Raw genomic sequence first — 15,434 nt, 5'->3', positions numbered from 1 at the left:
TGGGTGGCCAGGCTGTGAGGGTCTTTATTTTGTCCCTTATATTCCTTTGTGTCTTCACTGATTCCACAATGAGCTTCTGTCTCTTTACCTGTATTAAAAGCGCAGGCACAGGCACACACACAGCAACTACTGCACAAGAATGCAAAGCCGTTGGGGAGACGGCGTGAGCAGACAGCATAACGCGAGCTTTGCACCCGCAGACCTGGGTGGCCGGCGCTGCTCTCAGCTCTGCTGTCAGAGTCTAGTCTCCTGATGCCTGAAGCAGGGCTGATGGACCACCTTCCATGGTTCCTGTGTAGGCTCAAAGCATCGCAGCTGGAACTTGGTTTGATAGTTGCCAGCATGCTGGTTCCTGAGGGCCCAGAGCCAGAGCACAGGGTATTAACAGGACACCCAGATGCTCCTCGGGCTCAGGAACGGGGCTGCCGGAGCCCTCCTGCAGTCAGGGGGCTCAGCCTGGGTCCTGGTCCAGCCTGAGCTCTGAGTGACGTGCTGTCCTTCTCGTGTGTTGGTGTCGCCAGGAAACTGACAGGCGCCCCTTCTCCTGGGAGAAGTAGCTGCATCTCTGCCCCGTGCGTTCTGGTTGAGCTCAGGTCAGGCAGCCTCCTCCTGATGCCTGGAGGCACGTCCCTGCTGCCCTGGAGTCCAGGCTGCAGCACTCCCCTCAGAGCTGAAGCTGCGCTGTCAGAGCCCCGCAGGGGCACCTCCTCACACACGTGGCGCTGGCAGAAGAGGCTCTGGCACGCCTGGCTCTGTCCTCGGTTGACATTCTCTTGCAGTTGGGCATTTTTAGTAAAGTCTGAGTTTAGATTCTGCCACATATGAGCTGTGCGATTTGGGGTGAGTCACCTCCATCTCTGGGTCCCTGCTTCCTCATCAGTGGAAACGAGAGAGTGGGTGTGATGATGCATAAAGGCCCTTGCAGGTGGCTGTTCTGAGGTTTGGTCATCAGCCCACCCCCAGCCTGAGTCCCTGGGGCCACCTTCTGTAGCTTGGAGCCTCTGCCTCTCCTCTAAGGATGCAGGAGGCCAGAGTGAGTCAAGGGGATGACTGAATCCATGGCAGGGAGAAGGCCACTGGTGACTCATGCCCTTGGAAAGAGCTTCATAGCCTGGCTTTTTTGCTTGAATATTCTCTCGAAAGCAGTTGCAGAATACCAAGCAGATTGGATGGACAGGAGCCCGATGTGTCTGGAAATCATATTGCTCTAAATTGTGCTGTTTTTTTTTTTTAAATTTTTGGTGACGCAGTTAACCAGTGTGACAGTGTGCATCAGCCTCTGTGAAGGCCGCGTGCCCTGTAAGCTGTGTCTCACTGTTCACACAGTGCTTCAGGGAAACCAGTGCCCTGCCCTTTTCAAAGATGAGAGAACTAGCTTAGGGGTCAAGTGACCTGCCCAAGGTCACTGCTGGTAAGATCTAGAAAACACAATACTAAAGTACTGTGTACTAAAGTGATGGGTACTAAAGTGAAGGGATGCTGGGAGGCTGATTTAATCCCCTTTGTCCTATAGCTGAGTGAACTGAGGCTCAGAGAAGGTGAGTGACTGGCCCAGGGTCACACATCCGAAGCCCTGCAGGAGCTCTTGGCCCCTTGACTCTCCCGGCCCAAGACTGGTGTGTGGCGCTCTGTTCCTGGACTGCTTCTGCCCTTCGTTTAGGAAATTAACATCCTCTCTGGTTCCTGTTGTGCCCCATATTCTCCCTGGGGTTCTTGGGATTCTTCTCCCTCAGTGTTTATATATGCATGAAATCAGGCTCCGGGAAAAGGGGCAGCAGGCTTGTGGGGCTGCCTGAAAAGATCTGCCTGCACCTCAGGCACTGGGGACATGGAAAGAGAAAAAGGGACTTGAGACCCCCTCACAGTGTCTGGAAGATGCCTGTACCTAAATCCGTGCTTGTCTAAGGAGTGAATGGGTGGTTGGAACATGCACCTCCATCATCCAGGACCAGGGGCCAGTAGAGGGGCCCCAGACTCTGCAGCCAAAAAGACTCAGCTTCAAACCCATGTCGACTGTATGTCTCCCCTTGGGCTACTTGGAGCCTCAGTTTCCTTTTCTGTAAAAGATAGGAAGGGAAATAATAGTTCCTACCATGAGAGGTTGCTCAGAGGATTCAGCCAGTTCCCTTGCCCACATAATGGGTAACACTGTGTTCTTGTTACCCCATCATTGCTGGCAGTTCTGTCTTGGTGACGATGGTGATGGTGGTGATGATGGTGATGTGATGATGGTGGTGATGATGGTGATGTGATGGTGGTGGTGGTGGTGATGCGATGGTGATGATGGTGATGTGATGGTAGTGATGTAATAGTGGTGATGGTGGTGATGGTGATGTCATGGTGGTGGTGATGGTGATGTCACTGTGGTGATGGTGGTGATGAGGATGATGGTCATGATGGTGACAGTGATGGTGGTGATGGTGATGATGGTGATAGTGATGTGATGGTGATGGTGGTGGTGATGGTGATGATGGTGATGTGATGGTAGTGATGTAATAGTGGTGATGGTGGTGATGGTGATGTCATGGTGATGGTGGTGATGATGGTGATGTGATGGTGGTGGTGGTGGTGATGATGGTGATGATAGTGATGTGATGGTGATGGTGGTGATGTAATTGTGATGGTGGTGGTGGTGATGGTGATGTGATGGTGGTGATGATGATGGTGATGCGATGGTGGTGGTGATGATGGTGATGTGATGGTGGTGATGATGGTGATGTCATGGTGGTGGTGGTGGTGATGATGGTGATGATAGTGATGTGATGGTGATGGTGGTGATGTAATTGTGATGATGGTGGTGATGATAGTCATGTGATGGTGGTGGTGATGATGGTGCTGTGATGGTGGTGATGATGGTGATAATGGTGATGTGATGGTGATGATGGTGATGTGATGGTGGTGATGTAATAGTGGTGATGGTGGTAATGGTGATGTCATGGTGGTGATGATGATGATGTCATGGTGATGGTGGTGATGTGATTGTGATGGTGATGGTGGTTGTGATGGTGATGATGGTGGTGATGATGGTGATGTCACTGTGGTGATGGTGGTGATGAGGATGATGGTCATGATGGTGACAGTGATGGTGGTGATGGTGATGATGGTGATAGTGATGTGATGGTGATGGTGGTGGTGATGGTGATGATGGTGATGTGATGGTGGTGATGTAATAGTGGTGATGGTGGTGATGGTGATGTCATGGTGGTGATGTCATGGTGGTGATGGTGGTGATGAAGATGTTGGTCATGATGGTGACAGTGATGGTGATGATAGTGATGTGATGGTGATGATGGTGATAGTGATGGTGATGGTGGTGGTGATGTGATGTGATGGTGGTGATGGTGGTGATGGTGGTGGTGGTGGTGATGGTGGTGGTGATGGTGGTGATGTGATGGTGGTGATGATGGTGAGGCGATGGTGATGATGGTGATGTGATGGTGGTGATGTAATAGTGGTGATGGTGGTGATGGTGATGTCATGGTGGTGATGGTGGTGACAGTGATGGTGATGATAGTGATGTGATGGTGATGATGGTGATGATAGTGATGGTGATGGTGGTGATGATGTGATGTGATGGTGGTGATGATGGTGATGTCATGGTGGTGATGAGGATGATGGTCATGATGGTGACAGTGATGGTGATGATAGTGATGTGATGGTGATGGTGGTGGTGATGTGATGTGATGGTGGTGATGGTGGTGATGATGGTGATGTCATGGTGGTGATGAGGATGATGGTCATGATGATGGTGAAGGTGATGACAGTGATGTTGGTGACAATGAGGATGATGGTGATGAAGATAGGGTAGAGCCACTGCTCTGGACTGGTTTGGACTAGTCTGGGGAGAGTCAGGGAGAGCAGGGAGGGACGATGACTTCCATGCCTCTCCACCCTTGGTCCTTCCATGTTGACAAAATAAATGAGTAACCATGGTGAGGATGTTGGTGTGAGGTTTCTTGCAGCTGGGCACAGTGTCTTTTTTCCTTAGAGACGTGGTTCATGAGCCCCAAGGAGAGAAAAAGATTGAGAAACAAAAACACAGCCTCCTTTTTCATTCCCAGGGCCCTCCTGCTCTGGGGACCAGAGCCTTCAGGGGAGGGAACCAGGAGAGGCTGCCTTGTGGTCGCTTCCTGGACCCACAGCGCCCTCTGGTGTCTGGAAGTCAGGGTGTTGATCGAGTTTTCCTCTTTATGCCTTCATTCGATATTGGGGAGCTCTCTGCCCTTTGGGGGTGCACTGCTTTTCCCTGGGAATCTGGCACATGGGGGAATAAGGGTAAAGGGAGTCTTTGTTTTGTGCTCAAATGGGGGCTCAGGTGTTGGGAAGAAAGCAGGTTTGGGGAGTTGGGCAGACCTGGTTTGGACCAGCTCTGCAGTGGCTGCGTGAGTTTTAGGTGGTGTCTCTCTGAGCCTCAGTCTCATCGTCTGTAAAGTGGGGCCATTGGGGCTGTGTTATAGGAGGTTGGCACTGCCTGGGGGAGTGCCTGCCTTAGGTCTGTAGGTGGGTGCATATAAAGATCTTTTATCATTCTTCCTTTCACTCATCTGCTAGACACTATTACTCAGATCCACGAAAGAGCGACACGTGCTTCTTCAGGAGGCAGTCTTAAAGTACTGAGTACGTGGGACAGAGTGGTGGGTTCATGGAGCTCTAAAACCTGCCCTGGGTGGCCTTCTGGCAGAGAGCAGCCCAGATCTGGCGCTGGGAAGACCCACCCCACACACACCCAGTTTCCCTAGAGTGGAGAGTAACCAAGGACAGGGTAGGGAGCAGGCTTCACAGCCCCCCTCAGGAGTCCGGATCACAACTTATAGATGGTGAAGGCCTTTGAGAGACACGGGATGGAATCAGGGCAAAGTGTCTCCAAGCCATGCTTGGGTCAGCAACTCTGTACTCAGCACTTGGTAGACGGGGTAAAAAAAAATCCCAACAAACAACAACCCAAAAGCCCTTTCTTCAGCATATTCACAGGAATCCTGTCTGGCAATAAATAAAACTGTGTATGGATTTTGTGCTTGGATTTCATAGTGTGGTGCCCCAGAAAAAATACGCGAGCAAGTAGAAGAAACTCAGCTGAATTTTTGGGGGCTGGTTGGCTCCTAGCAGATAGAATTTTCAGTTCAGTTCAATTGCTCAGTCATGTCCGACTCTTTGCGACCCCATGGACTTCTGCATGGCAGGCTTCCCTGTCCATCACCAACTCCTGGAGCTTGGTCAAACTCATGTCCATTCAGTCATTGATGCCATCCAACCATCTCATCCTCTGTCATCCCCTTCTCTTCCTGCCTTCAGTCTTTCCCAGCATCAGGGTCTTTTCCAATGAGTTAGTTCTTCCCATCAGGTGGCCAAAGTATTGGAGGGCGGTGAGCTCAGGTGGAGGGCATCACCTTCTCTCTCTCTCGTGGAAAAGGCCACTGAAATTTAGGAAAATGCTCTTACACGGTGATGTTTTCATTGTAGAAGGTGTAGGAAGTAGTCTATAAGGAGCTCTGGTTCGTTATAAGAGTTACCCAGTCTAGGGCCAGGCACTGTGCTGGAGGGTGGGGGAAGGATGGCACAGTGAGGGGCATGAGCTTTAGAGCAGGATTAACCCGCTGTCTACACCTGAGAGTCAAGGTGGGTGGAGGAGCCAGGGTGGGGGTCAGGGTGGGTGATGAAGAGAGAGAATGGAGAATCACTGTGGCCCCTACAGAGCTCGCGGGGCAGAGCCAGTGGTGGGTGGCAGTGTGGCTGCTCACACAGTCCTGACTAGCCCGCAGTCTGAGCCAGCTGGGAGCCCTTCCTATGAACATCACAGGGGTGCCTGGGGCCCTGCTCCAGGGGACGGTCAGACCTGCTCTCACAGTGACAGTTCTCTCATCTCAACATGACAGACCCACCTTGTGCCATCACAGCGTGAAAGACCCAGTCTCTCCCACTGGATCTGGTTCTTTGTTTGGTGTCTTTAAAGGCAGGCAGTCTTTGAAATTGTGAGATGAGAGGATTTTGTGGAGGTGGAGATGGACTGCCCAGGTGGGTGGGAGTGGAGCGCAGGCTCTGCTACGTGATGAATTTTCTTCCTAGCACCTCCTTTCAGAGCTAGTGACCAAGTCAGGTCCTCGGATGGTCTCAGCTGTCTCTACATATCACGGGGGTCTGGTGCAGGTGAGACGTGGGCCCTTGCAAGGGATGATGGAGCCACTCTTATGTCACAGATTCTGGCTGAGAGGATGGCCTGGGGGCATTAACACTGGCGGCCAAGGTGAATTCAGCGGCCAGCGCTTGGTGACTCTTGTCTGGACTCGTCTCGGAGAGGTGCCTTGAAGTGGAAAGAATCGTGATGTCAGCCTTTTATTGACCGCTTTCATCTGCCTGCTGTTCAGTTTATGAGTACCAGCCTCTGCAACTCCTTGAAGGAGTCTGGGGCATGCCTGAGGGCACAGAGCGGTGGGTGAGGGTTTCTGGGGCCGTGTCTGACGCTATGTGCCCCACTGTTAACACCACACTGGCCAGTGCCAGTTCCCTGCCCGCCCCTAGAGAGATGCCTTTATCTGGGATTTCTTGACCCTCAAAACCCACGTCCCTCATGGGGAGGAACTTATTTTAGGCAATGACTACATTATAGAGCCTCTGAGCCATAAAATATAAAGTATATGTGTGCGTTTATATGTGTGAAACTTCTAAGACGTACTTACGCCCTTTGCCTCTAGCTCTGGGTCTCATCCCCTTTGTTAACGACTGGCTTAATCAGCACACCCCCATCTCCTATTCTTAGCCTGTGCCTTAATGTGCATTATTCGTGGTTATCGAGCTAGATAACTGTGGTCGAGTGCCTTCTATTTTTATCATAATTAGAGGATTTAGGGGGAAATAAGTTTAGCTGCCTACGTGCCCTCAAATAGCCTTGTAGGTGGGGGCAGATTGCTGGGAGTTGGAATAAATAAAGGTGCCGCAGACCCTGTCCGTGGTGCTGAAGGACACACTGAGGAAGTTTTGAGTTCACGGGTTCTCACAGCCCCAGGCAGAGCCAGAATAGGAAAGTATGCGCTTTTTCCAGCTCCGTCTGACACTCAGGCTCTTGCCAAGTCTCATGGCCCAGTCACAGGGCCAAGGGCCTCATACAGGAGGGTGAGAGCATTTATTGGAAGGGTAAGTGCTGGACTGGGAGGGCAGTGGAGGCCAAGGGCGCAGACCCTAGACGCCAGCTGGCTGGACTCAGATCCCAGTTTGGCCACTTAGCAGCTGTGTAACTCTGGCGAAGTCAGTTACTCAACCCCTGCAACCCTTGCTTTCCCCCATCTATAAACTGATGACTATAATTCTACCGGCCTCAGTGGGTTACAGCAAGGACGAAGTGAACTAGTGAAAATAAATGACTTCTGTTGTTAAGAAGTACTCATAAATGTTGAGTATAATTACTGTTACGCCAGTGTAGTTTTTCACTTTTTACACCAAATGACATCTTCTGCGTCCTCGGCAGCAATGAGGTCTTATCCCCAGGTGTGGCTGACAGCTGGGAAATGTCAGTGTCGCCCACCTCTCCCCCCCCCCCCCCACCGCAGGAGGACCTGTGCAACTCCCAGAGCCTCAGGAAGCCTGGAGGGCGTTATGAGAGAGTGTGCCCCAGGTGGGCTGACATAGAGGTATAAAGTATCTTTCTCTTTCTTCACTTCATCCAAAACAGCTTGCAGAGCATCTAGGAATAACAGCAGTCCCTTGTACTCACAAGTGTCTGCCAGGACTGATGCACAAGCTACTTAGTTTTGGGGTAGCTATTGTTGTCCTTGTTTTCAGGCCTGTTCACCATGTGACCAGGTGCAAGTGACTCTCTGTCTCTGTGTGGCCAAGCCAGGGATTGTTCTCACATATTCAGACACCATGGAGAAGTGGTTCTCAAACTTGAGCAAGCACCTGAACCACACAGAGGGTTTGTTGAACCAGCTGGCTAGGCCCCGCTCCCAGTCTGTCTGATTCCATGGCCCTGGGATGAGGCCAGAGAATCCGCCTGCCTAACCAGGCCCAGGGATGCTGCTGTGCCAGAGCTGCGCTCAAAGGATCACTGTGCAGAGGACCTCTCTGTTCCACCTGAAGGGCCTGCTCCGGCTCAGCCAGGGGGTGAAGAGGAATCCTAACGGGGCATCTCCACAGCAAAGCAGTGCTTTAGTTGGGATTTAGGGGGCAGGCTCTGATATTTAAGTAATAGAACAGGAGACATTTCTGTTTTCTCTTTGTATTTCGCCCAGTGAAGTCACCATGTGATCCTTGGAGCTGTGTTTCTTGCAAGTGGGCCTAGGTGGGTAATTTCCTGCCAGACGTTACCCTCTGGGGCTTCTGGTGAGATCATCCAGGCAGAGTGTGTGTGGAGGGGGTGAGGTCAGAGCTTTGACTTGGAATCAGGGCCCCCGATTTTGAGTCACAGCTGCCAGTGTGAACCGAGGGGAAGCCCCTCATCCCCGAGCCCTGGCTGTCGTCTGTAATGGGTTTCACGTGCGTTATCGACACTCATCCTTTTGTTTTTCACCCAGGTTTTAGTAATTCTATTCCATGATGACTGTGACACAGGAAGATGAAGCGAAGTGTATTTTCCTTTTATAGTTTATTTTTTATTGATATATAGTTTATTTGCAATGTTGTGATAATTTCTTCTGTATAGGAAGGTGACGCAGTGTGTGTATGTGTGTGTACATATGTTCCTTTTTGTCATGGTTTGTCCCAGGATACTGACTATAGCTCCCTATGCTGGACAGTAGGACCTTGTTGCTTATACCTCCTCTATGTGATAGTTTTTCATCTACTAACCCCAGACTCCCACTCCATCTCTCCGCTTTGGCCACCAGGAGTCTGTCCTCTGTGTCTGTGAGTCTGTTCCATGCTGCTGCTGTTGCTAAGTCACTTCAGTTGTGTCCGACTCTGTGCGACCCCATAGACGGCAGCCCACCAGGCTCCCCCATCCCTGGGATTCTCCAGGCAAGAGTCCTGGAGTGGAGTGCCATTGCCTTCTCCAATGCAGGAAAGTGAAAAGTGAAAGTGAAGTCGCTCAGTCATGTCCGACTCTTAGCGACCCCATGGACTGCAGCCCACAGGCTCCTCCATCCGTGGGATTTTCCAGGCAGGAGTCCTGGAGTGGGTGCCATTGCCTTCTCCGAGTCTGTTCCATAGATAGGTCCATTTGTGTTCTGTGTTAGATTCCACGTGTAAGTGATAAGTATGGCCTCTGTCTTTCTCTTTCTAACTTACTTCACTTCCTATGACAATCTCTGCTCTCATCCACATTGCTGCAAGTAGCATTATTTTGTTATTTTTTTATGGCTGAGTAGTATTCCATTGTATATATGGATATAGTCATCTTAAGTGAGTGATTTCCTTTTCACAGGCAAAGAATGGAAGTTCCTGATATTATATTCCAAATAACAGAACCTGATGCTCTCTTCAGATTCCCGTGTGCTCAAGTCATCTTCCAAGGCATTGTCTCAAGGCATCTCACTTTGGGCCGGAGGTGCTTTTCCTCCTCATGTCACCCTGCTCCCAGGTGATGAAATGGAGACCCGGCAGGGAAGGCAGCTGTTTCTGCTCAGCTGAGGCTCAGCAGAGGCGTCACATGAACCCAGGCCCTCCCCCAGTCTGGGCCTCTCCTCTCCTCCCCTGTCTCTCCTCTCTATCTTTCTCTCTCTTTCCTTGCTCGCTTCTCTTCCTGCCTTCCCTCCCTCCATCCCCTTTCCTTTTTTTTTTTTTCACTTTGCCGTAGATCCTGAACTCCAGATTTCCTTTTCAGGAGCCCTCTGTGCCGACCTTTCCCGCTGTAGGCCGGCCTCCGGTCTGTTTCCTGCTCCGCTCATTGACCCGCCTTATGGACCTGAGAAAGTGTTCTTAGGTCTCCACGGAATATAAGCAACTGACACTTCAATAGCATTTTATAGTCTACAATTATATCCACTCTTGTTTTCTCATCTCAAGCAGCATGAACCTCTATCTTACAAATGATGACATCAAGGCTCCAGGAGGCAGCATGACTTTGCTGGTGGGATGTCAGGGAGCAGCTTAGGGTGGTAACTTCTCTCTTCACAGCATCTGCAGGCAGCTGAGTTCAAGAGAAGGACTTTGGAAGGTGTGTTGTGCAGGCATGGTGGTGTTCTGTGATGCTAAGATTATGTGACCCTGGAACATGAAATATCTGGGCCAGGTTGACTTTTTCTTGGGCACACAGCCTCCCGGGGCAGGAGCCCATCTAATGAAATACCTGGACCTCATGATGACTTGAAAATGGAAGTTTCTCAGTATGTGTCTTATTTCCAGTGCTGGCTTGGTTATCCCAACCATGATTCAAATTAAATAAAAAAAAAGATGTTAGCTTCTTAGACAAAGAAAATATTCATTCATCTCTAAAGAGGCTGACTTTCTTGGACTGCAGGGGGAGCCCATCCCTCCAAACAAAGCAGAAGGGACTGGCTCTGGGATGCGTGTGTGCTCAGTTGGGTCCGACACAGACTGTAGCCCACCAGGCTCCTCCGTCCATGGGACTTTCCCAGAAAGAACACTGGAGTGGGTAGCCATTCCCGTCTCCAGGGGATCTTCTCGACCCAGCGATCGAACCCATGTCTTCTGCATTGCAGGCAGACTCTTCACCACTGAGCCACTGGGGAAAGCCCTGGTTCTGGGACACCAGTTCTCTAAAACCAGTTTGCCGAGCTGTTCCCATTTGTGGGAAGCACAGATCCTGCAGTGAGGCTCATGACACCTACTTCCCAGGGGAGCCTGAGACTTAGAGCGCTGCGCTGACCTGGCCGAATCTGTCAGTACTGAGTGACGGAGCAGGATGTGAAGCTGCAACTTACTGGCTCTTGAAATCATTGTTTTCCTGCAACAGCCTGCGGTTCACTTTGGCCCTGGGGTTTCATACCCCCAGGGCTAATTCTGAAGTAGGGGGTCTCCCCTTGCATGCCCACGGGGCTTAGGAAGGGATGGACGCACAGGGAGCACCTGTGGGGCTCTGGGCCCGGTGGACGCTGTTCACACAGTGTGACCCAGTCCCGATTCCCATCTTGTGGCGCTCCGGTCCTGTGATCAGACAGACTCACCCAGAAACTTGCTGGACAGCAAAGACGGGGCTGGCCCTGCGACAGCCATGGGCACAACGGAGGTTCCGGAACTCTCTGGAGTCCCCTCTGGCATTGTCTCTGGACTCCTCCCCAGCTTCCTTTATTACACGGTCCTGGCAGCTCCGTGCCCTGCTGCCCCTGCCCCCTGGATTCCCACGGCAGGAGCCCCCCAGACCTCCCTTCCCTACCTGCAGCTGCCAGGAGACAGACTGAGTAACTGATCCCCGGGTGAGCTCTGCGTCACGCCACCCCAGGGGGCCTGATCTTGGGGGTGTCCTTATTCTTCTTGATGTTGCCCTTTTGGGAAATCTTGAATTTCTGTCTCATGTTGTAGGGAAGCAGGATTAAGCTGGCCCTGGCTACCTGGAAACACACTGCCTTTTGCTTCAGCTCTGGGTAGATGAAACATGGGCCTTGGAGACAGACAGGGCATCTGGGGAGCTGAGCCCACACTGTCCCTGACCCCCAGTGTGCTGGCTTGAGCAGGGCGCCTGCCTCCTGAGAGGCATTTGGGGAAACTCTGATGCTTCCCCAGGGAAGGGAGGCTGAGTGGGGCTGACCTTGATCCCTGGGGAGGGAGAGCAGGGCTGGGTGCCCAGGCTTCCGCTGTCCCAACCTGCCTCACTGGGCCATGGAACCGCTGGGAAGCCACCAGGAATCCAGTGTCCTTGTGTGCTCATGGGCTGCATGTGACGTGAGCGTGAAACACGGATGTGCTGGGGGGACGAGTTCAGTGCACTGATGAGCGGAGAGAGCTCAGAACATGACAGGTTGGGAATGTGACGTGAAGACAGGCTGTGAGCAGCACAGCTGTAATGTCCTCTTAGTACTGTCTTTAGTATCCCGCTCGTATTGCTGTTGGCTCTGCCATTAATGCTAATGATAGCAACGCTAGCTGGTGTCTAGTCGCCGTTCCACATCAGAGAAACCACTTGCATCTGGACTGGTCGCCTCGTTCAACCTCAGCTGAGTTTCAGAATAGTCAGATGGAGGGACAGGCGGGCAGAGGGTTCATCCTCACTGTGCAGCTGTGCGATTAGAGGCTGAGGAATCTCCAGCCACAGCTGCCCTTCCCTTATAGGGGCGGACGGGGAGGACAGTCTGACTCTAGCAAGCATCCCGTCAGCTCCCAGTTGTCCCGAGGAAATGGCCACTCAGGCAGTTTACTATGCACATCGCACGTGAGTTGTGGTGTCCTTTGCTGGCCATGGGGGTGCCCAGTGGGGTGTGTGCTCTATATCTGAAATCCCCATCACCCTCGCAGTGATCCTGCTGGTGTCACTCTGCACACTTTGAAGAGAGATGAGTGATGGCCTTCCAGGGTGGCTGCCTTTGGGGTCCCATGGCTAGAAAGGTGCAGTTGTGGGCCAGAGATGTCTGTCCGTCTTTCTCTCCAAGAACAGAACAACTTAGAATGTTTGCCCATAGAATGCACTTTGTAAACATTTTTAAAGTTATTTGTGTGTGTGTGTGTCTGTGTGCTTACATGCGTGCATCTTAATTTCTAGGTAAAACTAGAAATGTGTCATGGGTCTGTGAGAAAATGAAACCTCTCTCACGGGCTTATTTTAAGAACTAAGTAAGAAAATATTTGTAGAAGACATCCTACAGGGTCTAGCCCATAGTGTTTTCTTCTAAATACTACTTACAGGTTCATCAGTTCATTGATTCACTGAATGTCCGACATTCTCATTTCACAGATGGAAAAGCCCCAGAAAGAGGCGTTGGCTTGCTCTGTGGTCCTTGGAAAATTGATGGAGAGTGGGGAGCGGGATGAAGGTCTTGGTGGAATCCTTTGATTTGAAAGAGACCGTGTGGGAGCTGGATGGGAGCTGAGGGGTCCTCGGGTTCCCTGTTCCTGAGTTGCCCCCCTCCTGCATCTCCAGGGAGCATGGGGGTGGGATGAGGAGGCCCCCACAGCTGCTCCATGAGGATGTGCGTCACATGCTTCGTCTTGAGTCGCTGGAACGGAGTTTGCCCCAGCTTAAGAAACACTTTTGATACCTGGCCTAGCCCAGCATTTCTGGTGTGATTTTTCCTCCCAGGGATGCTTGGGTTGTCACACTCGGGGAGTGGTACCCGGTATCCAGGGCCCCTGGAGGACACCCTGAATCACCCAGGGCAGCCTCCCCGCCCCCAGCAAAGACTCACTCGCCCGGTGCTGGGGGGCCCAGGTCGAGAACCCTCCTGCAGCCGATGCTCTGCTCACGTGTGTGACCGGGGCCTGGAGTGGGGCGGCCACGTGGCGAGTTACTGAGAGGCAGGGCTGGGGAGTCTCACTCCCACCGTCAGGAGCATGTCTGGTTAAAACGTGGACCCTGATGTAGGGGTCTGGAGAGAGGCCCGTGAGCCTGCATTTCTTGCCCTCCCCCGGAGGCGTCCAGGCTGCAGATCTGCGTGTTGCCGCCCTCTGAGTAGGAATGTCTTGGCCACGATTCCAGTCTGGCGCGTCCTCTGCTGCCCCAGTGGAGAGCCTGTGTCCAGTGCAGTCCTCACCCCGTCCTAACCACTCTTCTCTCTCTCCCCTCCTAGGGCTCCCTGGGCCTGCCGGGTCCCCCAGGAAGAGACGGCAGCAAAGGCATGCGGGTATGTCTGTTCCCACAGGCCGCACCGGGCTGGGGGCCTGCTGATCGGAGCCCCTGTCCTTGAGGGGAGGTGGCCTTTGCCAGGACCAGGCTTGAGCTGGGCCCCTTTGTACCAGGATCATCCCAGGTCCCTGGAGGTTGGCCTGGTAACTATCACCACACCAGCAGCGCTGGCTGGCCAGCAGGCGTCACCTGGCCGCTCCTGGGAGCTGTTTTTGCAGTTGGTTGACCAGCAGTTCTGGGCTCTTGTCCCAGTGCCTGGAACTTGGAATGGAGCCAGGGGACCCAGTTCCCAAGTCCTCAGTTCATAGCTTAAGGAGTCGGCAGGGCCCCGTAGGCCCTGTGTCCAGCCGCCCTGCCTTCAGTGGGCCCCTGACTCCCCCTTTGCCTCCCCGGCCTCTGAGTCAGAACACACCCCGGGACCCCAGGTGAAAGTGATCTCAGTTCAGGCAGGTCCGCCTGACCCAGGATAAAGAGGTCCTCTTTGCCACCGAGAACTCGGTTTGGGTCCTCAGTGGCTCCTCACCATCAACGCCAGCTGCTGTGCTTTCCCCACTCTTCCGTCCGGCCCGGTTCTGTGGGCTAGCAGAGCCGGAGCACGTTGGGGGCTCCGGTGACGAAGGCCTGAGGCGAAGATCAGCTCCTTTGCTTGTCGGAGGCGCTTCTGGGGGGAGCCTAGGTCTCGGCTCGCTGGTCATTACGACATCGTTTCCATGCTGAGATCCAGTTCTGGGAAGGACTCCCTGGGGGCCTGGGCCTGAGTCCCCCGGGGTTGTGACCTCATGCTGTTCTCTATGCCGCAGGGGGAGCCAGGAGAGCCGGGCGAGCTGGGGCTGCCCGGGGAGGTGGGCCTGCGGGTGAGTGTTGCTCTGAGCTCTTCTTCTGATGTTTCTGGGCTTCCCTGGTGGCTCAGCTGGTAAAGAATCCGCCTGCAATGCGGGAGACCTGGGTTCGATCCATGGGTTGGGAAGGTCCCCTGGAAAAGGGCTAAGGCTACCCACTCCAGTGTTGGCGCCTGGAGAATTCCATGGACTGTACAGTCCACGGGGTCACAAAGAGCAGACTGAGCGACTTTCACTATCTGATGTTTCTAGTGCACAGATCTTGATACAAAACCAACTTTTATGGGCCCACTCGACGCCCCACGAATGCTTCTCATGTAGCCGCACGCCTGCTCGTGTGTGTGTATGTACACATCCCTGATGTTTCCTAAATTCTCACAGAAAGTAAATCCTACCGTATTCTGCCATTTGTCTTTTCTAACAAGAGACGTGTCTTTCCTCACCAGTTCAGATCAATACCGCCTGTTCTCTTAATCAGTGCTTACCGTTCCATGACATGGATGCATCACGATTTACATAACTTTTCCTCTATTTGCCGCCCTCCAGGTTATTTCTAATTTCATTTGTTTTCCACAAAAATCAGTAAATGCACGCACCACTGTATTTTTTTTGTTTCACTAGAGTAGGTGACAAAAATTAGGGTATCTTTGGCTGAGGAAAAAGCACTTTTTAACATTCAGTTCAGTCGCTCAGTTGTGTCTGACTCCTTGTGACCCCATGGATCACAGCACGCCAGGCCTCCCTGTCCATCACCAACTCCAGGAGTTCACCCAAACCCATGTCCATCGAGTCAGTGATGCCATCCAACCATCTCATCCTCTGTAGTCCCCTTCTCCACCTGCCCTCAATCTTTTATTAATGGGTTTTGATAAATATGGCCAGTTTAGCAGCCTTAAAGTAGCAGTTCCTGGTCCAGGCAGTAGGGGCTCCCG

The 15,434-nt window shown here is 52.4% G+C and overlaps 1 protein-coding gene across 1 annotated transcript in view; it reads left to right on the top strand.

Annotated features, from left to right (window-relative positions):
* The window catches only part of COL22A1 (collagen type XXII alpha 1 chain), a 224,960-nt gene that overhangs the window by 75,452 nt on the left and 134,074 nt on the right, over nt 1-15,434 (top strand). The window contains exons 13-14 of the mRNA XM_018058603.1: nt 13,608-13,661; nt 14,464-14,517. Of these exons, the coding sequence (XP_017914092.1) occupies nt 13,608-13,661; nt 14,464-14,517 (108 nt within the window). The remainder of the gene's footprint in view (nt 1-13,607; nt 13,662-14,463; nt 14,518-15,434) is intronic.

The sequence above is a fragment of the Capra hircus genome, chromosome 14 (assembly GCF_001704415.2).
Source record: "Capra hircus breed San Clemente chromosome 14, ASM170441v1, whole genome shotgun sequence".
NCBI lineage: Eukaryota > Metazoa > Chordata > Mammalia > Artiodactyla > Bovidae > Capra > Capra hircus.
Note: the sequence above shows the minus strand (reverse complement) of the source record. Positions and strands in the feature narration are given on the sequence as shown.